Source organism: Pelophylax lessonae, assembly GCF_965119305.1.
Source record: "Pelophylax lessonae genome assembly, chromosome: 13".
Classification (NCBI taxonomy): domain Eukaryota; kingdom Metazoa; phylum Chordata; class Amphibia; order Anura; family Ranidae; genus Pelophylax; species Pelophylax lessonae.
Genome location: NC_138780.1, coordinates 1338677 through 1364854, shown reverse-complemented (window position 1 = coordinate 1364854; position 26178 = coordinate 1338677). Strand labels below are relative to the sequence as shown.

At 53.0% G+C, this 26178-nt stretch overlaps 1 protein-coding gene across 1 annotated transcript in view; it reads right to left on the bottom strand.

The window, feature by feature from the left end:
- Nucleotides 1-7991: 7991 nt before the first annotated feature.
- The window catches only part of THBS3 (thrombospondin 3), a 35483-nt gene continuing 17296 nt past the window's right edge, over nt 7992-26178 (bottom strand). The window contains exons 14-23 of the mRNA XM_082275399.1: nt 25822-25981; nt 25613-25731; nt 25439-25491; nt 24455-24648; nt 21266-21444; nt 19291-19339; nt 18306-18502; nt 15851-16023; nt 10145-10284; nt 7992-8278 (exon numbers count right to left, since the gene is read on the bottom strand). Of these exons, the coding sequence (XP_082131525.1) occupies nt 8220-8278; nt 10145-10284; nt 15851-16023; nt 18306-18502; nt 19291-19339; nt 21266-21444; nt 24455-24648; nt 25439-25491; nt 25613-25731; nt 25822-25981 (1323 nt within the window). The 3' untranslated portion in view covers nt 7992-8219. The remainder of the gene's footprint in view (nt 8279-10144; nt 10285-15850; nt 16024-18305; nt 18503-19290; nt 19340-21265; nt 21445-24454; nt 24649-25438; nt 25492-25612; nt 25732-25821; nt 25982-26178) is intronic.

Below are 26178 nucleotides of genomic sequence, written 5' to 3'. Positions count from 1 at the left end.
CAACCAGACTGATGAGTGAGCCATGTCTATACCTCGGTAACCCATAGCAACAATACGGATGAGTAATCCATGCCTATACCTCGGTAACCCATAGCAACCAGACTGATGAGAGATCCATGTCTATACCTCGGTAACCCATAGCAACCAGACTGATGCGTGATCCATGTCTCTGTAACCCATAGCAACCAGACTGATGAGTGATCCATGTCTATACCTCGGTAACCCATAGCAACCAGACTGATGAGAGATCCATACCTATATCTCTGTAACCCATAGCAACCAGAGGGATGAAAGATTCATGGCTATACCTCTGTAACCCATAGCAACCAGAATGATGGGAGATTCATGTCTATACCTCGGTAACCCATAGTGATCCATGCCTCTGTAACCCATAGCAACCAGACTGATGAGAGATGAATGCCTCTGTAACCCATAGCAACCAGACTGATGCGTGATCCATGTCTCTGTAACCCATAGCAACCAGATTGATGAGTGATCCATACCTCTGTAACCCATAGCAACCAGACTGACGAGTGATCCATGGCTATGCCTCTGTAACCCATGGAAACCACAGCTGGTTGCATAGAGATTGATCCCTCATCAGACTCGGCCATGGATGATGACACTTTAACCCTTCGACCTCCAAGAGCGATGTCAGAATTGAACCCTTCCCTGGCTGGGCACCGGCCGGCGTTTCTAGGGACGCGGAAGGATCGGGACAGTGTGCACTGTTGTGCCATCTCCTTCCAATATTGCACTCGTCCCGGCCTCCTGCGTCACTGGACTTTCTCAGACGCCACTTCTGGACTCCCCAACCCCCGAAAAATACGTGACCCCCCTCCCCCCCGGATCCGGAACAGGAAAACTCTGCAGGAAATCTCCTTCCCATCGCTCTGCAGGGGCCGGACAGGAAGTAGCTGTGTGCCAGGAAATCCCTCCCCCCAGGATGAGAACTTTATATCTCTTCTACCTCTACCAATGATCCCTCAATACCTGACATGGGAGGGTCACCTGATCACCCGACCTCCATCCATCCATCACCCCGAAACAGCAAAGGATGGATCCGGCCAATTCTGATTGGATGGTTTAATGCCTGGATTTTACGTAATGATTGTATGGCTGGTGGTGATTGGTCACCGGAGACCCCCCACCAACCTAAAATACATACCTGGACCTTATCCCAATCCCAATGTATTGTTTTATATACCTCTCTATATATTTATATTCATTTCAGCCCCAATAAAAGGGGGCGTGGCTCTGAAACGTGTCGGTGTGTCCTTCCTTGTTATTGGAATAAAGACTTTGGATTAATTGTATTACTATGGGGTGTCACTCCGATCTTTATCTCCTTCTCTGCAGGCAGCTCCATACACCTGTACTAACACCCCCCCCCCTTATAGCTGAGATATACACCTGTACTACCACCCCCCCTTATACCTGAGATATACACCTGTAATACCACCCCCCTATACATGAGATATACACCTGTACTAACACCCCCCCCCCCTTATAGCTGAGATATACACCTGTACTACCACCCCCCCTTATAGCTGAGATATACACCTGTACTACCCCCCGTACCTGATATACACCTGTACTACCACCCCCCCTTATACCTGAGATATACACCTGTAATACCACCCCCCTATACATGAGATATACACCTGTACTACCACCCCCCCTTATAGCTGAGATATACACCTGTACTACCCCCCGTACCTGATATACACCTGTACTACCACCCCCCCTTATACCTGAGATATACACCTGTAATACCACCCCCCTATACATGAGATATACACCTGTACTACCACCCCCCCCTTATACCTGATATACACCTGTAATACCACCCCCCTGTACATGAGATATACACCTGTACTACCACCCCCCCTTATAGCTGAGATATACACCTGTACTAACACCCGTACCTGATATACACCTGTACTACCACCCCCCCCTTTATACCTGATATACACCTGTAATACCACCCCCCTATACATGAGATATACACCTGTACTACCGACCCCCCCCTTATAGCTGAGATATACACCTGTACTACCCCCCCGTACCTGATATACACCTGTACTACCACCCCCCCCTTATACCTGAGATATACACCTGTACTACCACCCCCCCCCCCTTATACCTGAGATATACACCTGTACTACCGACCCCCCTTATAGCTGAGATATACACCTGTACTACCCCCCGTACCTGATATACACCTGTACTACCACCCCCCCTTATACCTGATATACACCTGTAATACCACCCCCCTATACATGAGATATACACCTGTACTACCACCCCCCCTTATACCTGAGATATACACCTGTACTACCGACCCCCCCCCTTATAGCTGAGATATACACCTGTACTACCCCCCCGTACCTGATATACACCTGTACTACCACCCCCCCCTTATACCTGAGATATACACCTGTACTACCACCCCCCCCCCCCTTATACCTGAGATATACACCTGTACTACCGACCCCCCCCCCTTATACCTGAGATATACACCTGTACTACCACCCCCCCTTATACCTGATATACACCTGTACTACCACCCCCCCTTATACCTGATATACACCTGTACTACCACCCCCCTTATACCTGATATACACCTGTACTACCCCCCGTACCTGATATACACCTGTACTACCACCCCCCCTATACCTGAGATATACACCTGTACTACCACCCCCCCTTATACCTGATATACACCTGTAATACCACCCCCCTATACATGAGATATACACCTGTACTACCACCCCCCCTTATACCTGAGATATACACCTGTACTACCGACCCCCCCCCTTATAGCTGAGATATACACCTGTACTACCCCCCCGTACCTGATATACACCTGTACTACCACCCCCCCCTTATACCTGAGATATACACCTGTACTACCACCCCCCCCCCTTATACCTGAGATATACACCTGTACTACCGACCCCCCCCCCTTATACCTGAGATATACACCTGTACTACCACCCCCCCCCTTATACCTGAGATATACACCTGTACTACCACCCCCCCCTTATACCTGAGATATACACCTGTACTACCACCCCCCCTTATACCTGATATACACCTGTACTACCACCCCCCCTTATACCTGATATACACCTGTACTACCACCCCCCTTATACCTGATATACACCTGTACTACCCCCCGTACCTGATATACACCTGTACTACCACCCCCCCTATACCTGAGATATACACCTGTACTACCGACCCCCCCCCCTTATAGCTGAGATATACACCTGTACTACCGACCCCCCCCCTTATACCTGAGATATACACCTGTACTACCACCCCCCCTTATACCTGATATACACCTGTACTACCCCCCGTACCTGATATACACCTGTACTACCACCCCCCCTTATACCTGATATACACCTGTACTACCACCCCCCTTATACCTGATATACACCTGTACTACCACCCCCCCTTATACCTGATATACACCTGTACTACCACCCCCCTATACATGAGATATACACCTGTACAACCCCCCGTACCTGATATACACCTGTACTACCCCCCGTACCTGATATACACCTGTACTACCACCCCCCCTTATACCTGATATACACCTGTACTACCACCCCCCTTATACCTGATATACACCTGTACTACCACCCCCCCTTATACCTGATATACACCTGTACTACCACCCCCCCCTATACATGAGATATACACCTGTACAACCCCCCGTACCTGATATACACCTGTACTACCACCCCCCTATACCTGAGATATACACCTGCACTACTCCCTGTACCTGATATACACCTGTACTACCACCCCCCCATACATGAGATATACACCTGTACAACCCCCCGTACCTGATATACACCTGTACTACCACCCCCTATACCTGATATATACACCTGTACTACCACCCCCCCATACCTGATATATACACCTGTACTACCACCCCCCCCCCCTATACATGAGATATTCACCTGTACAACCCCCCGTACCTGATATACACCTGTACTACCACCCCCTATACCTGATATACACCTGTACTACCACCCCCCTATACCTGAGATATACACCTGTACTACCACCCCCCCACCATATCTGAGATATACACCTGTACTACCACCCCCCCCTATACATGAGATATACACCTGTACAACCCCCCGTACCTGATATACACCTGTACTACCACCCCCCCATACCTGATATACACCTGTACTACCACCCCACACCTATACCTGATATACACCTGTACTACCCCCCGTACCTGATATACACCTGTAATACCCCCCCTATACCTGATACACACCTGTACTACCACCCCCCATACCTGAGATATACACCTGTACTCCCACCCCCCCTTATACATGAGATATACACCTGTACTACCCCCCATACCTGATATTCACCTGTACTACCCCCCTATACCTGATATTCACCTGTACTACCCCCCTTATACCTGAGATATACACCTGTACTACCCCCCGTACCTGATATACACCTGTACTACCACCCCCCTATACCTAATATTCACCTGTACTACCCCCACTTATACCTGAGATATACACCTGTACTACCCCCTATACCTGATATTCACCTGTCCTCCCCCCTATACCTGATATACACCTGTACTACCCCCACTTATACCTGAGATATACACCTGTACGCCCCCCGTACCTGATATTCACCTGTCCCCTCCCCTTATACCTGATATTCACCTGTCCTCCCCCTATACCTGATATTCATCTGCCCTCCCCCCCTATACCTGATATACACCTGTACTACCACCCCCCCTTATACATGAGATATACACCTGTACTACCCCCCATACCTTATATTCACCTGTACTACCACCCCCCCCCATACCTGAGATATACACCTGTACTACCCCCGTACCTGATATTCACCTGTCCCCCCTATACCTGATATACACCTGTACTACCACCCCCCTATATCTGAGATATACACCTTTACTATCCCCCTATACCTGATATTCGCCTGTACTACCACCCCCCTTATACCTGAGATATACACCTGTACTACACCCCTATACCTGATATACTGTACACCTGTCCCCCCTATACCTGATATTCACCTGTACTACCCCCCTTTACCTGAGATATACACCTGTACTACCCCCCCCCCTTATACCTGAGATATACACCTGTACTATCCCTTTACCTGATATTCACCTGTACTACCCCCCATACCTGAGATATACACCTGTACTACCCCCTTATACCTGCTATACACCTGTACTACCCCCCTATACCTCAGATATACACCTGTACTATCCCTATACCTGATATACACATGTCCTCCCCCCCCCCCATACCTGATATACACCTTTCCTCCCCCCCCCATACCTGATATTCACCTGTACTACCCATATACCGGATATTCACCTGTACTACCCCCCCCCCCTTATACCTGAGATATACACCTGTACTACCCCCATACTTGATATACACCTGTCCTTCCCCCCCACCTATACCTGATATTCCCCTGTACTACACCCCATACTTGCTTATACACCTGAACTACCCCCCCATGCTACCTTATACCTGAGATATACACCTGTACTCCCCCCTTATACCTGATATACACCTGTCCTCCCCCATAATACCCGATATACACCTGTACTACCCCCTATGCCTGATGTACTCCTGTACTACCTCCTATGCCTGATGTACACCTGTACTACTCCCCACTTATACCTGATATACACCTGTCCTCCCCCATAATACCCGATATACACCTGTACTACCCCCTATGCCTGATGTACTCCTGTACTACCCCCTATGCCTGATGTACACCTGTACTACTCCCCCCTATACCTGATAAACACCTGTCCTCCCCCATTATACCCGATATACACCTGTACTACCCCTAAACCTGATATACACTTGTACTACCCCTATACCTGATATACACCTGTCCACCCCCATTATACCTGATATACACCTGTACTACCCCTATACCTGATATACACTTGTACTACCACTATACCTGATATTCACTGGCCACCCTCATTATATCTGATATACACCTGTCCTCCCCCATTATACCTGATATACACCTGTACTACCCCTATACCTGATATACACCTGTCCTCCCCCATTATACCTGATATACACCTGTACTACCCCTATACCTGATATACACCTGTCCTCCCCCATTATACCTGATATACACCTGTACTACCCCTATACCTGATATACACCTGTCCTCCGCACTATACAATATATACACCTGTACTACCCTTATACCTGATATGCACCTGTCCTCCCCACTATACATTATATACACCTGTCCTACAACCTATACCTTATATAGATCCGTTCTCCGCTATTACAAACCATATACACCTGACATATACCTGTCACACTCCCATCATACGTGATATACCCCTGTCCAACTCACCATATACACCTGACATATACCTGTCACACTCCCATCATACGTGATATACCCCTGTCCAACTCACCATTAGACCCGACATACACCTGTCCCCCTCACCGTTACACCTGACCTAATGTATACCTTTCCCCCTGATGTACACTCGTCCCACTCACCATTACAATTGACATACATCTGTCACTTGTGAGATACACCTGTCCCCTTCACTGCTACACCTGACATACACCTGTCCCCTTCACGGTTACACCTGACTGACCCCTGTCCCCTTCATGGTTACACCTAACATACACCTGTCCCTCTCACCATTACACCTGACATACACCTGTCCCCTTCACTGCTACACCTGACATACACCTGTCCCCTTCACTGCTACACCTGACATACACCTGTCCCCTTCACGGTTACACCTGACATACACCTGTCCCCTTCACGGTTACACCTGACATACACCTGTCCCTCTCACCATTACACCTGACATACACCTGTCCCCCACACTGTTACACCTGACATACACCTGTCCCCCACACTGTTACACCTGACATACACCTGTCCCCCACACTGTTACACCTGACATACACCTGTCCCACTGGCAAGTGCTTGGGCTGGGACACCAATAGAAATCACTTGGCTTGAAAGTTGATGGCAGATTATCTACCAGGGAGGTCTACCATGACTTCACACGGCAGATAATCGGTGAGCGCGGTGTCCAGGTGTCCATTGAACTACAGAGGTGTTTGGAGCACCGCCATTGCCAATCTGTATGTGAGGTATGGAGGACCCTTTAGATGGACCGCATAAAGCTCAGCTGATTGGCTGTTGGATCATTTTAGACATTTTTGCAAATGGTATTTTTTCTGTGGAGGAAATGTGGGAAGACCTCCATGTGGCCAGTACCGGATATGGTTGGCGTGTCACAGACTGTTCCTGCCTTAATAAAGAAAAGACCATCAGTGTTTCTCAGATAGGACTTGAGATGAATGAGAGAGCAGCATATAAAAACCTGAACCTACCCATCAGCTGGGGATTATGGGTAATATTTCTGCCACATCAAAGACCACCATTGGGCAAATCCTAAGAAGCTCAAGACGCAACACACAGAGGACGCGACACACAGAGGATGCGACACACAGAGGACGCGACACACAGAGGACGCGACACACAGAGGACGCGACACACAGAGGACACGACACAAAGAGGACGCGACACACAGAGGACGCGACACACAGAGGACACAGAGGACGCGACACACAGAGGACACAACACAAAGAGGACGCGACACAAAGAGGACGCGACACAAAGAGGACGCGACACACAGAGGACACGACACACAGAGGACGCGACACACAGAGGACGCGACACACAGAGGACACAACACACAGAGGACACAACACACAGAGGACGCGACACACAGAGGATGCGACACACAGAGGACGCGACACACAGAGGACACAACACACAGAGGACACAGAGGACACGACACCCGCTATAAAAACCTCCTGAACTTTATGAGATGTGATGGAATATTCCAGATTTTATGATATAACCTGCAGGCCCCGGCAGCCATAGGTAGATGATTGTCCCAAAGTCACTTCCTTAGAATGTCCTACCAGAGAGGGACCATGGGAGGTCACAAGGTCCCCACCAACAATGAGTGGTCCCCGGTCACACAGAGCTACGATGGGCCCTCTGCCCAGTGTGGGGTCCGGCCTCTTCTCTCAAAACATGGAATCGGATCGCTCTGTGGACAGACGCTGGTGTGCCGAAGTGAGAAACTCTGTCAGATGGGGGCGCTACACTTACTCCCGACTCTCCAACAGCATCTTCCTGTATGGTTCAAAATCCTCTGGAATCGTATCTGTGGGGAGAGAAGAGAGGTCAGTGCATGAGAACCACTGAAAGAGTACACCTAGAACACCTGTGATGTACACTCACCTGTATACCTGATATACACTCTGCACACTCACCTGTATACCTGATATACACTCTGCACACTCACCTGTATACCTGATATACACTGTGCACACTCCCCCGTATACCTGATATACACTCTGCACACTCACCTGTATACCTGATATACACTCACCTGTATACCTGATATACACTCTGCACACTCACCTGTATACCTAATATACACTCTGCACACTGTGCACACTCCCCCGTATACCTGATATGCACTCTGCACACTCACCTGTATACCTGATATACACTGTGCACACTCACCTATATACCTGATATACACCGTTCACACTCACCTGATATACACAGTGCATACTCATCTATATACCTGATACACCTGTGAAATACACTCTACACACTTACCTGTATACCTGATATGCACACTTACCAGTACACCTGACATACACTGTACACATTCATCTGTATACCCAATATACACTCTGGCTGGTACACCTGACATACACTGTGCACACTTACCCTTATACTGGATGTACACCTATCTCACTCACCATTACACCTGATGTACACCTGTCCTACTCACCATTACACCTGATGTACACCTGTCCTTCTCATCATTACACCTGATGTACACCTGTCCCTCTCATCATTACCCCTGATGTACACCTGTCCCTCTCATCATTACCCCTGATGTACACCTGTCCCACTCACCATTACACCTGATGTACACCTGTCCCTCTCACCATTACACCTGATGTACACCTGTCCTTCTCAAAATTACACCTTGTGTACACCTGTCCTACTCACCATTACACCTGATGTACACCTGTCCTACTCACCATTACACCTGATGTACACCTGTCCTTCTCACCATTACACCTGATGTACACCTGTCCTCACCATTACACCTGATGTACACCTGTCCTCACCATTACACCTGATGTACACCTGTCCTCACCATTACACCTGATGTACACCTGTCCCACTCACCATTACACCTGATGTACACCTGTCCTTCTCACCATTACACCTGATGTACACCTGTCCTACTCACCATTACACCTGATATACACCTGTCCTTCTCAAAATTACACCTTGTGTACACCTGTCCTACTCACCATTACACCTGATGTACGCCTGTCCTTCTCACCATTACACCTGATGTACACCTGTCCTACTCACCATTACACCTGATATACACCTGTCCTACTCACCATTACACCTGATGTACGCCTGTCCTCAAAATTACACCTGATGTACACCTGTCCTACTTATCATTACACCTGATGTACACCTGTCCTTCTCACCATTACACCTGATATACACCTGTCCTACTCACCATTACACCTGATATACACCTGTCCTCATCATTACACCTGATGTACACCTGTCCTTCTCATCATTACACCTGATGTACACCTGTCCTTCTCATCATTACACCTGATGTACACCTGTCCTTCTCATCATTACACCTGATGTACACCTGTCCTTCTCACCATTACACCTGATGTACACCTGTCCTTCTCACCATTACACCTGATGTACACCTGTCCTTCTCACCATTACACCTGATGTACACCTGTCCCTCTCACCATTACACCTGATATACACCTGTCCTCATCATTACACCTGATGTACACCTGTCCCTCTCACCATTACACCTGATGTACACCTGTCCCTCTCATTACACCTGATGTACACCTGTCCTTCTCATCATTACACCTGATATACACCTGTCCTCATCATTACACCTGATGTACACCTGTCCCTCTCACCATTACACCTGATGTACACCTGTCCCACTCACCATTACACCTGTACTGTAGGTTGGACCAGATAATGTTCTCTTGGGAGAAGCAAAAGACTCCGAGCCGTCCTCCTCGCATGGTGGTGTCTAGAACGACTCCGGAATCCGCCACCAAATCTACTCCTTCATACAGCTTCACTCTGCAGGAGAAGAACAGATTCACTGAAAGAGGACAAGATGGAGAGCGTGGGATATATAATGTATGACACTTCAATCCACTACTATATATACTATCCATCTCCCACTCATCCCTCCCTTTATCTCTCCATCCATCCCTCCCTCCCTCCATCCCTCCCTCTCTCCATCTATCCATACCTACCTTCCATCCATCCCTCCCTCCCTTTATCTCTCCATCCATCCCTCCCTCCCTTTATCTCTCCATCCATCCCTCCCTCCCTTTATCTCTCCATCCATCCCTCCCTCCATCTCTCCATCCATCCCTCCCTTTATCTCTCCATCCATCCCTCCCTCCCTTTATCTCTCCATCCATCCCTCCCTCCCTTTATCTCTCCATCCATCCCTCCCTTTATCTCTCCACCCATCCCTCCCTTTATCTCTCCATCCATCCCTCCCTCCCTCCATCCCTCTCTCCATCTATCCATACCTACCTCCCATCCATCCATCCCTCCACCCTTCCTTCCTTCCATCCATCCCCCCATCCATCCATCCCTCCCTTTATCTCTCCATCCATCCCTCCTTCCCTCCCTCCCTCCCTCCATCCCTCTCTCCATCTATTCATACCTACCTCCCATCCATCCCTCCACCCTTCCTTCCATCCATCCACCCACCTATCCATGCATCCCCCTATCCCTCCATCCTTTCCTTCCATTCATCCCTCCATCCACCCCCCATCCATCCATCTATACATCTATCCCTCCAACCTTCATCCATCCATCCATCCCTCCACCCTTCCTTCTATCCATCCCCCTATTTATCCATCTATTCATCCATCACTGCATCCATCTATCTCTCAATTCATCCCTACATCCATCCCTCTATCCCTTCCTTCCTTCCTTCCTTCCTTCCTTCCTTCCTTCCTTCCTTCCATCTCTCCACTCTTCCTTCCATTCATTCCTCCATCCATATCTACATCCATCCCTCTAACCCTCCATCCATCTATTCATCCATCCCTCAATCTTCCATCCATCCCCCCATCCATCAGTCTCACTATCCCCCCTCCATTTATCCCTCCATCCATCCCCCCTTCCATCCCTCCATCCCTTCCTTCCATCCATCTCTCCACTCTTCCTTCCATTCATCCCTCCATCCACCCCCCCCCCCATCCATCTCGACATCCATCCCTCTATCCATCCATCCATCTCTCAATTCATCCCTTCTATCCATCCACCCTTCCATCCTTCCTGCCACCCATCCCTCCCTCCTTCCTTCTATCCATCCCTCCATCCATCCTTCCATCTATTCATCCCTCCACCCATCCCTCCTTCCATCCATCAATTACTCCCTCCATTCATCCCTCCATCCCTTCCTCCATCCACCCATTCATTCCTCCATCCCTCCATCCATCTCCCCATTCATCCCTTATCCTTCCTTCCATCCATCTCTCCACCCTTCCTCCATCCCTACAAATCACCCATTAATTTATCCACCCAACCATCCATCCATCCATCCACCCATCCTTCCTTCCATCCCTCCCTCCATCCATCCATCCATCCCTCCAATCACCCATCCATTTATCCTCCCATCCATCCTTCCTTCCATTCTTCCCTCCATCCCTCCATCCTCCCTCCCTCCATCACCCCCAATCCCTTCCTCCATCCATCCATTCTTCCCTCACTCCATCCTTCCATGCATCCATCTCTCCCTCCCTCCTTCCCGCTCTTTGTCAGGGGCCATGGTATGAGCTCATCCCTTGTAGGACGGGTGATGGGTATTAAGTTGGCGGCCCAGCACGGGGTCACCTCCAGGAACAGAGCGCGGTCCGGTTCCCAGAGGCCGGCCATTGTTCTCCCCTTTTCCATATGAAAGAGGCGATCCCTCTGGCTCCCGGCCCGGCATTCCTGACCGCCATTGCGTTGCCGGGGTGACGGCGACAAGGACTGGCCGGGTTCAGCTTCCCGCTGATATCATCGCTTCACTAAACAAGAAAAGAACGGGGGATTTTCTGATCTGCCCCTCCCCTCCCCCTCTGTGGGGGCATTAACTCCTCACTATCCTAATTCTAACTAATCCAAACTTCATCTGACTAGAGAGTCAGCTCTGCAGCCCAGGAGTCTCACTGGATGATCTGATCCCATCCCACCACTGCAAAGCCCAGGCAGATGTGATGTGACCCCCCTAACTCTCCATATAGGGGCGCTATATGTCAGAGGCAGTTCCCTGATTCATCAGAAAAACCCAAAACCTCCACTAAGACCCCCCAACACTCTATGATAAAATAGTGGGGGTGACACACAGATCCCCCCAGAGTATCTATTACACGGCACCGATATCTGCGCTCAGTGACCCCCAGTGTATCCAGTAAACTCAGTCCTCCAGTGACTCCAGTGACCCCAATGCCTCCAGTGAACCCAGTGCTTCCAGTGACCCCAGGGCCTCCAGTGACCCCAATGCCTCCACTGAACCCAGTGCTCCTGTACCTCCGGCGACCCCAGTGCCTTCAATGACCCCAGTGCCTCCAGTGAACCCAGTGCTCCTGTGCCTCCGGCGACCCCAGTGCCTCCAGGGATACCATTGCTTCCAGTGACCCCAGTGCACTCAGTGACCTTAGTACCTCCAGCGAACCCAGTGCATTCAGCAACCCCAGTGCCTCCACTGCTCCTGTGCCTCCGGCGACCCCAGTGCCTTCAATGACCCGAGTGCCTCCAGTGACCCGAGTGCCTCCAGTGATTTTAGTGACCTCTAGTGTACTCAGTGACCCCCAGTGCCTCCAGTGACCCCAGTGCTCCTGTGCCTCCAGCAAACCCAGTGCCTTCAGCAACCTCAGGGCTCCTGTGCCTTCAGAGACCCCAGTGGTCCTGTGCCTCCAGTGTCCCCAGTGCCTCCAATGACCTCAATGCCTTCAGTGACCCCTGTGCTCCTGTGCCTCCATTGACCTCGGTGCTCCTGTTTCCCCAGTGACCCCAGTGCTCCTGTGCCTCCATTGACCTCAGTGCTCCTGTTTCCCCAGTGACCCCAGTGCTCCTGTGCCTCCATTGACCTCAGTGCTCCTGTTTCCCCAGTGACCCCAGTGCTCCTGTGCCTCCAATGCCTCCAGTGCTCCTGTGCCTCCAGTGACTCCTGTGCCTCCAGTGACCCCAGTGCCTCCAGTGACCCTATTGCCTCCAGTGACCCTAGTGCCTCCAGTGTCCCCAGTGCCACCAATGACCCCAATGCCTCTAGTGACTCCAATGACCCCAGTGCTCCTGTGCCTCCAGAAACCCCAGTGCCCCTGTGCCTCCAGTGATCCCAGTGCTCCTGTGCCTCCAGTGATCCCAGTGCTCCTTTGCATCCAGCGACCCCAGTGCGTCCAGTGACCCCAGTGCCTCCAGTGCTCCTGGACCTCCAGTGGCCCCAGTGCCTTTAGTGACCCCAGTGCTCCTGTGCCTCCAGTGACCCCAGTGCCTCAATTGAGCTCAGTGCTCCTGTGTCCCCAGTGACCCCAGTGTTCCTGTGACCCCAGTGCTCCTGTGCCTCCAGCGACCCCAGTGCCTCAATTGAGCTCAGTGCTCCTGTGTCCCCAGTGACCCCAGTGTTCCTGTGACCCCAGTGCTCCTGTGCCTCCAGTGACCCCAGTGCTCCTGTGCCTCCAGTGACCACAGTGCCTTCAGTGCTCCTGTGCCTCCAGTGACCCCAGTGCTCCTGGGCCTCCAGCGACCCCCAGTGCCTCAATTGAGCTCAGTGCTCCTGTGTCCCCAGTGACCCCAGTGTTCCTGTGACCCCAGTGCTCCTGTGCCTCCAGTGACCCCAGTGCTCCTGTGCCTCCAGTGACCCCAGTGCCTCCAGTGACCCCAGTGCCTTCAGTGACCCCAGTGCCTCCAGTGACCCCAGTGCCTCCAGTGCTCCTGTGCCTCCAGTGACCCCAGTGCCTTCAGTGACCCAAGTGACCCTATTGCTTCCAGTGTCTCCAGTGACCCTAGTGCCTCCAGTGTCCCCAGTGCCTTTAGTGAACCCAGTGCTCCCGTGCCTCAATTGACCTCAGTGCTCCTGTGTCCCCAGTGCCTTCAGTGACCCAAGTGCCTTCGGTAACCCCAGTGCTCCTGTGCCTCCAGTAACCCCAATGCCTCCAATGACATCAGTGCTCCTGTGTCCCCAGTGATCCCAGTGCCTTCAGTGACCCCAGTGCTTTCAGCGACCCCAGTACTTCCAGCAACCCCAGTGTTCCTGGTACTCTAATGAGCCCAGTGCTCCTGTGCCTCCAGTGACCCCAGTGCTCCTGTGCCTCCAGTAACTCTACTGCTCCTGTGTCTCCAGTGACCCCACTGCTCCTGTGCCTCCAGTGACCCCAGTGCTCCTGTGCCTCCAGTGACCCCAGTGCTCCTGTGCCTCCAGTGACCCCAGTGCTCTTGTGCCTCCAGTGACCCCAGTGCTCCTGTTTCTCCAGTGACCCCAGTGCTCCTGTTTCTCCAGTGACCCCAGTGCTTCTGTGTCTCCAGTGACCCCAGTGCTCCTGTGTCTCCAGTGACCCCAGTGCTTCTGTGCCTCCAGTGACCCCAGTGCTCCTGTTTCTCCAGTGACCCCAGTGCTTCTGTGTCTCCAGTGACCCCAGTGCTCCTGTTTCTCCAGTGACCCCAGTGCTCCTGTTTCTCCAGTGACCCTAGTGCTTCTGTGCCTCCAGTGACCCCAGTGCTCCTGTGCCTCCAGTGACCCCAGTGCTCCTGTGCCTCCAGTGACCCCAGTGCTCCTGTGCCTCCAGTGACCCCAGTGCTTCTGTGCCTCCAGTGACCCCACTGCTCCTATACTTCCAGTGACCCCAGTGCTCCTGTGCCTCCAGTGACCCCACTGCTCCTGTGCCTCCAGTGACCCCAGTGCTCCTGTGCCTCCAGTGACCCCACTGCTCCTGTGCCTCCAGTGACCCCAGTGCTCCTGTGCCTCCAGTGACCCCAGTGCTCCTGTGCCTCCAGTGACCCCACTGCTCCTATACTTCCAGTGAACCCAGAGCACCCTGTATCATCCTGTGACCCCAGCCTCAGGCACGCCCTCTATCTCCTGTAGTTTCTCTCTCCCTGGATATGGTCCCCGGTCTTCCAGTCATCTATGTTTTCTGTATTGTGGAGGGAAGGTGAAGTCCAGGTCACAGTGACAGGTGATGAAGATCCATATACTGATCAGTCCAGAATAGATTGGGGGATGGGCCCTTTTACCCTTTTCTAACCTTACTATCAAATGGACCAAACCATTCCAAGCTGTCGGTCACAGTGTAAAACCCGGCACTGCCAGGACCAGGGTGGGGGCGCTGTAGAGTAACAAACCACCCACACAGAACACCACAGCACCTTCTATAATGTATAATATAATACAATGTAATGACTTTGTATCCCAATCCAGACACCCCCAGGCTGGAGGGCAGAGTGCTGCCGATGTGTCATCCATGGTAGGACCCCCCACCTTCCCGTCAGCTCAGTACACAGGCTACAATCTGATTGTACAATCCAGTTTTTGGTCCATACTATAGTTGGTGATAAAGTAAATTGTACAATGGGAGTGTGAGACGTGTGGTGGGTGCGTTGGCTGTCCTGCGTTCTGATGACGCCCCTTTCCCATGCTGACCTGATATAGCCCACCTGGGGGCGATGTGAGAGCTGCCAGCGGTATGACGTCTTGTCCTTCCAGCCCACGTTCCGCGGATCCTTCCACAGGAGGCGCACCTGGTCAGCTGTGTGACCCGTGTTCCACAAGGCGTTCCGCAGCTGCTCACCGGGACCCGTCTTCGACTTCACCGCCTGCAGAGGAGACGGAGAAGGGGGGTTATTGGGGTGGGAGTAATGGATGAGGGGGGATTATTGGGTGAGGGGTGTTATGTTGGGGGAGATTGATGGGTATGGGAGGATTATTGGGTGAGGGGGTGTTATGTTGGGGGAGATTGCTGGGTATGGGAGGATTATTGGGGGGATTATTGGGTGAGGGGTGTTATGTTGGGGGAGAGTGCTGGGTATGGGAGGATTATTGGGGGATTATTGGGTGAGGGGTGTTATGTTGGAGATTTCTGGGTATGGGAGGATTATTGGGGGGATTATTGGGTGAGGGGTGTTATGTTGGGGGAGATTGCTGGGTATGGGAGGATTATTGGGGGGATTATTGGGTGAGGGGTGTTATGTTGGGGGAGAGTGCTGGGTATGGGAGGATTATTGGGGGATTATTGGGTGAGGGGTGTTATGTTGGGGGAGAGTGCTGGGTATGGGAGGATTATTGGGGGATTATTGGGTGAGGGGTGTTATGTTGGAGATTTCTGGGTATGGGAGGATTATTGGGGGGATTATTGGGTGAGGGGTGTTATGTTGGGGGAGATTGGGAGGATTATTGGGGGGATTATTGGGTGAGGGGTGTTATGTTGGGGGAGAGTGCTGGGTATGGGAGGATTATTGGGGGATTATTGGGTGAGGGGTGTTATGTTGGGGGAGATTGCTGGGTATGGGAGGATTATTGGGGGGGTTATTGGGTGAGGGGTGTTATGTTGGGGGAGATTGGGAGGATTATTGGGGGGATTATTGGGAGAGGGGTATAATGTTGGGGGAGAGTGCTGGGTATGGGAGGATTTTTGGGGAGGGGGGATTATTGGGTGAGGGGTATAATGTTGGGGGAGATTGCTGGGTATGGGAGGATTATTGGGGGATTATTGGGTGAGGGGTGTTATGTTGGGGGAGATTGCTGGGTATGGGAGGATTATTGGGGGGGTTATTGGGTGAGGGGTGTTATGTTGGGGGAGATTGGGAGGATTATTGGGGGGATTATTGGGAGAGGGGTATAATGTTGGGGGAGAGTGCTGGGTATGGGAGGATTTTTGGGGAGGGGGGATTATTGGGTGAGGGGTATAATGTTGGGGGAGATTGCTGGGTATGGGAGAATTATTGGGGGGATTATTGGGTGAGGGGTGTTATGTTGGGGGAGATTGGGAGGATTATTGGGGGGATTATTGGGAGAGGGGTATAATGTTGGGGGAGAGTGCTGGGTATGGGAGGATTATTGGGGGGATTATTGGGTGAGGGGTGTTATGTTGGGGGAGATTGCTGGGTATGGGAGGATTATTGGGGGGGAGGATTATTGGGGGGATTATTGGGTGAGGGGTGTTATTTTGGGGGAGATTTCTGGTTATGGGAGGATTTTTGGGGGGGATTATTGGGTGAGGGGTGTTATGTTGGGGGAGATTGCTGGGTATGGGAGGATTATTGGGGGGGTTATTGGGTGAGGGGTGTTATGTTGGGGGAGATTGGGAGGATTATTGGGGGGATTATTGGGAGAGGGGTATAATGTTGGGGGAGAGTGCTGGGTATGGGAGGATTATTGGGGGGATTATTGGGTGAGGGGTGTTATGTTGGGGGAGATTGCTGGGTATGGGAGGATTATTGGGGGGGAGGATTATTGGGGGGATTATTGGGTGAGGGGTGTTATTTTGGGGGAGATTTCTGGTTATGGGAGGATTTTTGGGGGGGATTATTGGGTGAGGGGTGTTATGTTGGGGGAGATTGCTGGGTATGGGAGGATTTTTTGGGGGGGATTATTGGGTGAGGGGTGTTATGTTGGGGGAGATTGGGAGGATTATTGGGGGGATTATTGGGAGAGGGGTATAATGTTGGGGGAGAGTGCTGGGTATGGGAGGATTATTGGGGGGATTATTGGGTGAGGGGTGTTATGTTGGGGGAGATTGGGAGGATTATTGGGGGGATTATTGGGAGAGGGGTATAATGTTGGGGGAGATTGCTGGGTATGGGAGGATTATTGGGGGGATTATTGGGTGAGGGGTGTTATGTTGGGGGAGATTTCTGGGTATGGGAGGATTATTGGGGGGGGAGGATTATTGGGGGGGATTATTGGGTGAGGGGTGTTATGTTGGGGGAGATTGCTGGGTATGGGAGGATTTTGGGGGGGGGATTATTGGGTGAGGGGTGTTATGTTGGGGGAGATTGCTGGGTATGGGAGGATTTTTTGGGGGGGATTATTGGGTGAGGCCACAAATGCAGCCACCAGCCCCTCCGGCAATCCTCGGCACACCGCTGGCTTTGCTGACCTTCAGCTGCAGACCCGGCTCTGCCACGGCACGGAAGGGCGTGGCCTGCCAGTAGGTTTGCTCGGTTTGCTTCCACATCACCACGTAGAAGCTGGCGCTGTCCTGGTAGCTGAAAATGAAGCCGGCGTAGTCGTCATCGGTGACGGTGTTGACATGGAAGGTCCCCTCGAAGTCCACGCCATTAAAGGCCGTGTACCCTGGACAGAGAGCAGAGCCGTTATCAACCAATGAGAAGGACCGGACACCCCCGCCATAGAGCACCGCCCCCGCCTCATAGACACTCAATGATGGGGATGACAGCCAGGCACTTTGTTAGAAGAGGGTGTATTCCATCCCATAATAATTCCTAAATTAAACCTTGATTGTGGATGGAGCGGGGTCAGGGGTTGGGGTCAGGGGTGCTGTTGGGGTTAGGGTCAGGGTTGGGGTTAGGGTCGGGGTCAGGGGTGATGCTTGGGTTAGGGTCAGGGGATGGGGTTAGGGTCGGGGTTGGGGTCAGGCGTGAGGGTCAGGGGGTGGGGGTCAGGGTTGAGGTCAGGGGTGAGATTGGGGTTATGGTCGAGGTTGGGGTCAGGGGTGAGATTGGGGTTAGGGTCGAGGTTGGGGTCAGGGGTGAGGTTGGGGTTAGGGTCAGGGGTGGGGTTGGGGTCAGGGGGTGGGGTCAGGGTTGGGGTTAGGGTCGAGGTTGGGGTCAGGGGTGAGGTTGGGGTTAGGGTCAGGGGTGGGGTTGGGGTTAGGTTCAGGGTCGGGGTCCCTGTTGGTAGGTGAAGTGGGGGAAATCTGCAGTCAGGATCTGCGCAGTGATCGCACGTTCCTCTCTGTCTATACAATTCCTCCCATAGCTGATCTCAGCAGTCGTTCAGCAGGGTGCAGACTCTACTATCTGACATATACTATTGCCATGGCTATAGGGAACACCAAGTGTGGATGAGATGTGAGGTTCCCATACAATTATCCCACACAGATCCGGGAAGACGATACGCACCAACCGCCAGTCCGGGGTCACTGTTCATTGTCTGGACGATCTCCATCCCCTGCCGGGAGAGAATCACCGTCATTACCGAGTACCGACCTCACTGGTCACATGACGTGACACACCAACAAGGGGCTCTCCGCACACACTCAGATAAAGGGGGGGCCCTCCGCACACACTCAGATAAAGGGGGGGCCCTCCGCACACACTCAGATATAGGGGGCCCTCTGCACACACTCAGATAAAGGGGGGGGCCCTCTGCACACACTCAGATAAAGGGGGGGCCCTCCGCACACACTCAGATATAGGGGGCCCTCTGCACACACTCAGATATAGGGGGGCCCTCTGCACACACTCAGATAAAGGGGGGGGCCCTCTGCACACACTCAGATAAAGGGGGGGCCCTCCGCACACACTCAGGTATAGGGGGGCCCCTCTGCACACACTCAGGTATAGGGGAGTCCTCTGCACACACTCAGGTATAGGGGGGCCCCTCTGCACACACTCAGGTATAGGGGAGTCCTCTGCACACACTCAGGTATAGGGGGGCCCTCTGCACACACTCAGATATAGGGGGGCCCTCTGCACACACTCAGATATAGGGGGGCCCTCTGCACACACTCAGGTATAGGGGGGCCCCTCTGCACACACTCAGGTATAGGGGGGCCCTCTGCACACACTCAGATATAGGGGGGCCCTCTGCACACACTCAGATATAGGGGGGCCCTCTGCACACACTCAGGTATAGGGGGGCCCCTCTGCACACACTCAGGTATAGGGGGGCCCTCTGCACACACTCAGGTATAGGGGAGTCCTCTGCACACACTCAGGTATAGGGGGGCCCTCTGCACACACTCAGGTATAGGGGGGCCCCTCTGCACACACTCAGGTATAGGGGGGCCCCTCTGCACACACTCAGGTATAGGGGAGTCCTCTGCACACACTCAGGTATAGGGGAGTCCTCTGCACACACTCAGGTATAGGGGGGCCCTCTGCACACACTCAGGTATAGGGGGGCCCTCTGCACACACTCAGGTATAGGGGGGCCCTCTGCACACACTCAGGTATAGGGGGGCCCTCCGCACACACTCAGGTATAGGGGGGCCCTCTGCACACACTCAGGTATAGGGGGGCCCCTCTGCACACACTCAGGTATAGGGGAGTCCTCTGCACACACTCAGATATAGGGGGGCCCTCTGCACACACTCAGGTATAGGGGGGCCCCTCTGCACACACTCAGGTATAGGGGAGTCCTCTGCACACACTCAGATATAGGGGGGCCCTCTGCACACACTCAGGTATAGGGGGCCCCTCTGCACATACTCAGATATAGGGGGGGGGCCCTCTGCACACACTCAGGTATAGGGGGGCCCTCCGCACACACTCAGGTATAGGGGGGCCCTCTGCACACACTCAGGTATAGGGGGGCCCCTCTGCACACACTCAGGTATAGGGGAGTCCTCTGCACACACTCAGGTATAGGGGAGTCCTCTGCACACACTCAGATATAGGGAGTCCTCTGCACACACTCAGATATAGGGGGGCCCTCTGCACACACTCAGGTATAGGGGGGCCCCTCTGCACACACTCAGGTATAGGGGAGTCCTCTGCACACACTCAGATATAGGGGGGCCCTCTGCACACACTCAGGTATAGGGGGCCCCTCTGCACATACTCAGATATAGGGGGGGGGCCCTCTGCACACACTCAGATATAGGGGGGGCCCTCTGCACACACTTGGATATAGGGGGGGCCCTCTGCCAACAACATATAGCAGTATTTAACAAGCAATCCGATTTAGGAATTGTCTTCAGCAGAAACTGTGCAATCTCCCACCCACCAATCAGATTTCAGCATGCATTGCATCATGGTGGATGGAGAATAAAAGACCTGATCTGATTGGTGGGTGTGGAGGAGCACGGATCAGTTCCTACTAAAGCCACCCTATAACCGAGGTGACAATGAACACCCCGACACCCCACGTCACCTGGTTCAGCACCACCCAGTTGGGGTCTATTTGCGCGTCACCCTCTGGATCCAGGATGACCGTCTGGTACGCTCTAAAGTCTGTGAGCGTCACCTCTGCGCTCTCAGGACAGACGTCATAGTTGTCGGCTACGGAGTCATTATCGAAATCAATTTCGCACACGTCACCGATGCCATCACCTGTGAAAAGAATATATCATGTCACTGAGTGTCACCACGGGGCCAACGCAAGGAACACCCGGGGAAAATGATGCCATTCTGGGAATGTCCCTGTTTAAAAGGTACCATTCTGGGGAAGCCTGGCTCTCATGGCACGGTTCTGGGGAAGCCTGAATCTCATGGCACGGTTCTGGGGAAGCCTGGCTCTCATGGCACGGTTCTGGGGAAGCCTGGCTCTCATGGCACGGTTCTGGGGAAGCCTGGCTCTCATGGCATGGTTCTGGGGAAGCCTGGCTCTCATGGCATGGTTCTGGGGAAGCCTGGCTCTCATGGCACGGTTCTGGGGAAGCCTGGCTCTCATGGCATGGTTCTGGGGAAGCCTGGCTCTCATGGCACGGTTCTGGGGAAGCCTGGCTCTCATGGCACGGTTCTGGGGAAGCCTGGCTCTCATGGCACGGTTCTGGGGAAGCCTGGCTCTCATGGCACGGTTCTGGGGAAGCCTGGCTCTCATGGCACGGTTCTGGGGAAGCCTGGCTCTCATGGCATGGTTCTGGGGAAGCCTGGCTCTCATGGCACGGTTCTGGGGAAGCCTGGCTCTCATGGCACGGTTCTGGGGAAGCCTGGCTCTCATGGCACGGTTCTGGGGAAGCCTGGCTCTCATGGCACGGTTCTGGGGAAGCCTGGCTCTCATGGCACGGTTCTGGGGAAGCCTGGCTCTCATGGCATGGTTCTGGGGAAGCCTGGCTCTCATGGCACAGTTCTGGGGAAGCCTGGCTCTCATGGCACGGTTCTGGGGAAGCCTGGCTCTCATGGCATGGTTCTGGGGAAGCCTGGCTCTCATGGCACAGTTCTGGGGAAGCCTGGCTCTCATGGCACGGTTCTGGGGAAGCCTGAATCTCATGGCATGGTTCTGGGGAAGCCTGGCTCTCATAGCACGGTTCTGGGGAGGCCTGGCTCTCATGGCACGGTTCTGGGGAAGCCTGGCTCTCATAGCACGGTTCTAGGGAAGCCTGGCTCTCATTGCACGGTTCTGGGGAAGCCTGGCTCTCATGGCACGGTTCTGGGGAAGCCTGGCTCTCATGGCACGGTTCTAGGGAAGCCTGGCTCTCATTGCACGGTTCTGGGGAAGCCTGGCTCTCATGGCACGGTTCTGGGGAAGCCTGGCTCTCATGGCATGGTTCTGGGGAAGCCTGGCTCTCATGGCACGGTTCTGGGGAAGCCTGGCTCTCATGGCACGGTTCTAGGGAAGCCTGGCTCTCATAGCACGGTTCTGGGGAAGCCTGGCTCTCATAGCACGGTTCTGGGGAAGCCTGGCTCTCATTGCACGGTTCTGGGGAAGCCTGGCTCTCATAGCACGGTTCTGGGGAAGCCTGGCTCTCATGGCACGGTTCTGGAGAAGCCTGGCTCTCATAGCATGGTTCTGGGGAAGCCTGGATCTCATAGCACGGTTCTGGGGAAGCCTGGATCTCATAGCACGGTTCTGGGGAAGCCTGGCTCTCATAGCACGGTTCTGGGGAAGCCTGGCTCTCATGGCACGGTTCTGGAGAAGCCTGGCTCTCATAGCACGGTTCTGGGGAAGCCTGGCTCTCATGGCACGGTTCTGGGGAAGCCTGGCTCTCATGGCACGGTTCTGGGGAAGCCTGGCTCTCATGGCACGGTTCTAGGGAAGCCTGGCTCTCATAGCACGGTTCTGGGGAAGCCTGGCTCTCATAGCACGGTTCTGGGGAAGCCTGGCTCTCATTGCACAGTTCTGGGGAAGCCTGGCTCTCATAGCACGGTTCTGGGGAAGCCTGGCTCTCATGGCACGGTTCTGGAGAAGCCTGGCTCTCATAGCATGGTTCTGGGGAAGCCTGGATCTCATAGCACGGTTCTGGGGAAGCCTGGCTCTCATGGCACGGTTCTGGAGAAGCCTGGCTCTCATAGCATGGTTCTGGGGAAGCCTGGATCTCATAGCACGGTTCTGGGGAAGCCTGGCTCTCATGGCACGGTTTTAGAATTGGTTTTAGAGATCACATTGCTGGTGAGAAAATCACTGACATGGGGAGAAAACACCCCATACACCCCATACACCCCATAAACCCCCATACACCCCCATACACCCCACAATGTAGAAGAGATGATGGGAAAACGTCTCTGATGGATCACACATAAGGACAGTCCATAATGACCCCCATTATTCCCATAGTGACCCCATCTCCATCCTTCTTATAGTGACCCCCATCCCCATCCTTCCCATAATGACCCCCATCCCCATCCTTCTTATAGTGACCCCAATCTACATCCTTCCCATAGTGACCCCCATCTCCATCCTACTCATAGTGACCCCCATTTCCATCCTTCCCATAATGACCCCCATCCTTCTTATAGTGACCCCCATCTCCATCCTTCACATAGTGACCCCCATTATTCCCATAGTGACCCCCATCTCCATCCTTCCCATAGTGACCCCCATCTCCATCCTTCCCATAGTGACCCCCATCTCCATCCTTCTTATAGTGACCCCAATCTCCATCCTTCCCATAATGACCCCCATTATTCCCATAGTGACCCCATCTCCATCCTTCTTATAGTGACCCCCATCTCCATCCTTCCCATAATGACCCCCATTATTCCCATAGTGACCCCCATCCCCATCCTTCCCATAATGACCCCCATACCCATCCTTCCCATAATGACCCCCATTATTCCCATAATGACCCCCATCCCCATCCTTCCCATAATAACCCCCATCCCCATCCTTCCCATAGTGACCCCATCTCCATCCTTCTTATAGTGACCCCCATCTCCATCCTTCCCATAGTGACCCCCATTATTCCCATAATGACCCCCATCCCCATCCTTCTTATAGTGACCCCCATCCCCATCCTTATAGTGACCCCCATCCCCATCATTCCCATAGTGACCCCAATCCCCATCCTTCTTATAGTGACCCCAATCTACATCCATCCCATAGTGACCCCCATCCTTCCCATAGTGACCCCCATCCCCATTCATCATCACCCTACCCCCATGGACAGGTTCTCCTCCATACCGTCGGTGTCCTTCTGGTTGGGGTTGTGGATCAGGCGGCAGTTGTCCGGTCCGGGTGGGATGTAGTCAGGGATGCCATCGTTGTCATCGTCCTGGTCACACTCATCGCCCACACCGTCATTGTCCGAGTCCAGCTGGGAGCTGTTGGGGATCTCTGGACAGTTGTCCTTGGTGTCTTGGTGACCGTCCCCGTCCCTGTGGAATTACAATTGTCAGATTAAGGGTGTCCACAATGCTTGCCTTCTGATTGGACTCTGGTGTCCCCAATCATGGCACAGCCAGCCAACCACCTATCTGCTCTGCACCCCATCCCCCCACTTCATCACCAATAATGGCTATACATCAAAGTTGTCCTGTCATCAGTCCCACCTTGTTACTGCCTATTAAGTTACAATGTACAGTCTGATCACTGTGGGAGGGGAGACTAAGGAAATGCCTCCTCCTGCCTGCAGCAGACTGATGACATCATCTCAGCCTAGGCACAGTCACTGGGGGAGGGGAGACTGAGGAAATTCCTCCTCCGGCCTGCAGCAGACTGATGACATCATCTCAGCCTAGGCACAGTCACTGGGGGAGGGGAGACTGAGGAAATTCCTCCTCCTGCCTGCAGCAGACTGATGACATCATCTCAGCCTAGGCACAGTCACTGACTGGAGCTCAGGGTGGCATTTTTAAGCTAAGATCTCTTTACTGCGCTCCTTAAGGTCCTTTCACATGGGCTTTCTGCCCGGCGGACTCAGTTTTGCTCAGCGGGGATCGGCGGATCGATCCCCGCTGAGCAGGTGGATGATAGGTCCGTCTCCGCTTACTTTGCAGAAACAGACCTGTCAGATCCCCACTCTCATTATTACCCAATGAAAGGAGAGAAGAACACTATTACCCAATCACAGGAGAGAAGAACATTATTAGCCAATCACAGGAGAGAAGAACATTATTAGCCAATCACAGAAGAGAACATTATCAGCCAATGAGAGAAGGGTCTTACTTGTCCTGGTTGGTGTCACACATGTCGCCCACCAGGTCGCTGTCGGCATCTGTCTGGAGGAAGGACAGGAGGTGTAAAGGAAGGGCAGGGACTGCGGGGGAGGAGCATATCGTTCTGCAGCAGCCAATAGTCTCACCTGGAGCACCAGGTGTCACATGACCACGCCTTTCTTACCTGTGTGGGGTTGCTGGTCTCCGGACAGCTGTCACAGGCGTCCCCCACCCCGTCCATGTCCCTGTCCGTCTGGAGGGGATTCGGCACTTTGGGGCAATTATCCAGCATATTGGGGATCCCTGCAGATACACAGAGGGGTATTTACCCGGATACCCCACCAGCCGTTACCTCCCCCCAGAATATAACATGTAGATTGGGTTGGGACTCACCGTCACCATCGATGTCATTGTCACAGGCATCTCCTTCACCGTTGGCGTCTGTGTCCTTCTGGTCGTTGTTGGGGACGTTGGGACAATTGTCACAGGCGTCACCGTTAGAGTCCGTGTCCGAATTTTGTTGGTCCTTATTGGGGACGAGTCTGCAGTTATCCTGTGTGAGGAGACGGTACGTCAGAACACTGCTGGCAGTGGATACATGGTTCCGCCTCCTCAGGGTTCTGAGCTCCGCCTCTCCACCCCCAGGTGTGCTGAGCTCTGCCCTTCCATGCCCAGGTGTGCTGAGTTCTATTCCACCACCTCCTGGTGTTCTGAGCTCTTCCTCTCCACCCCCAGGTGTTCTAAACTCCA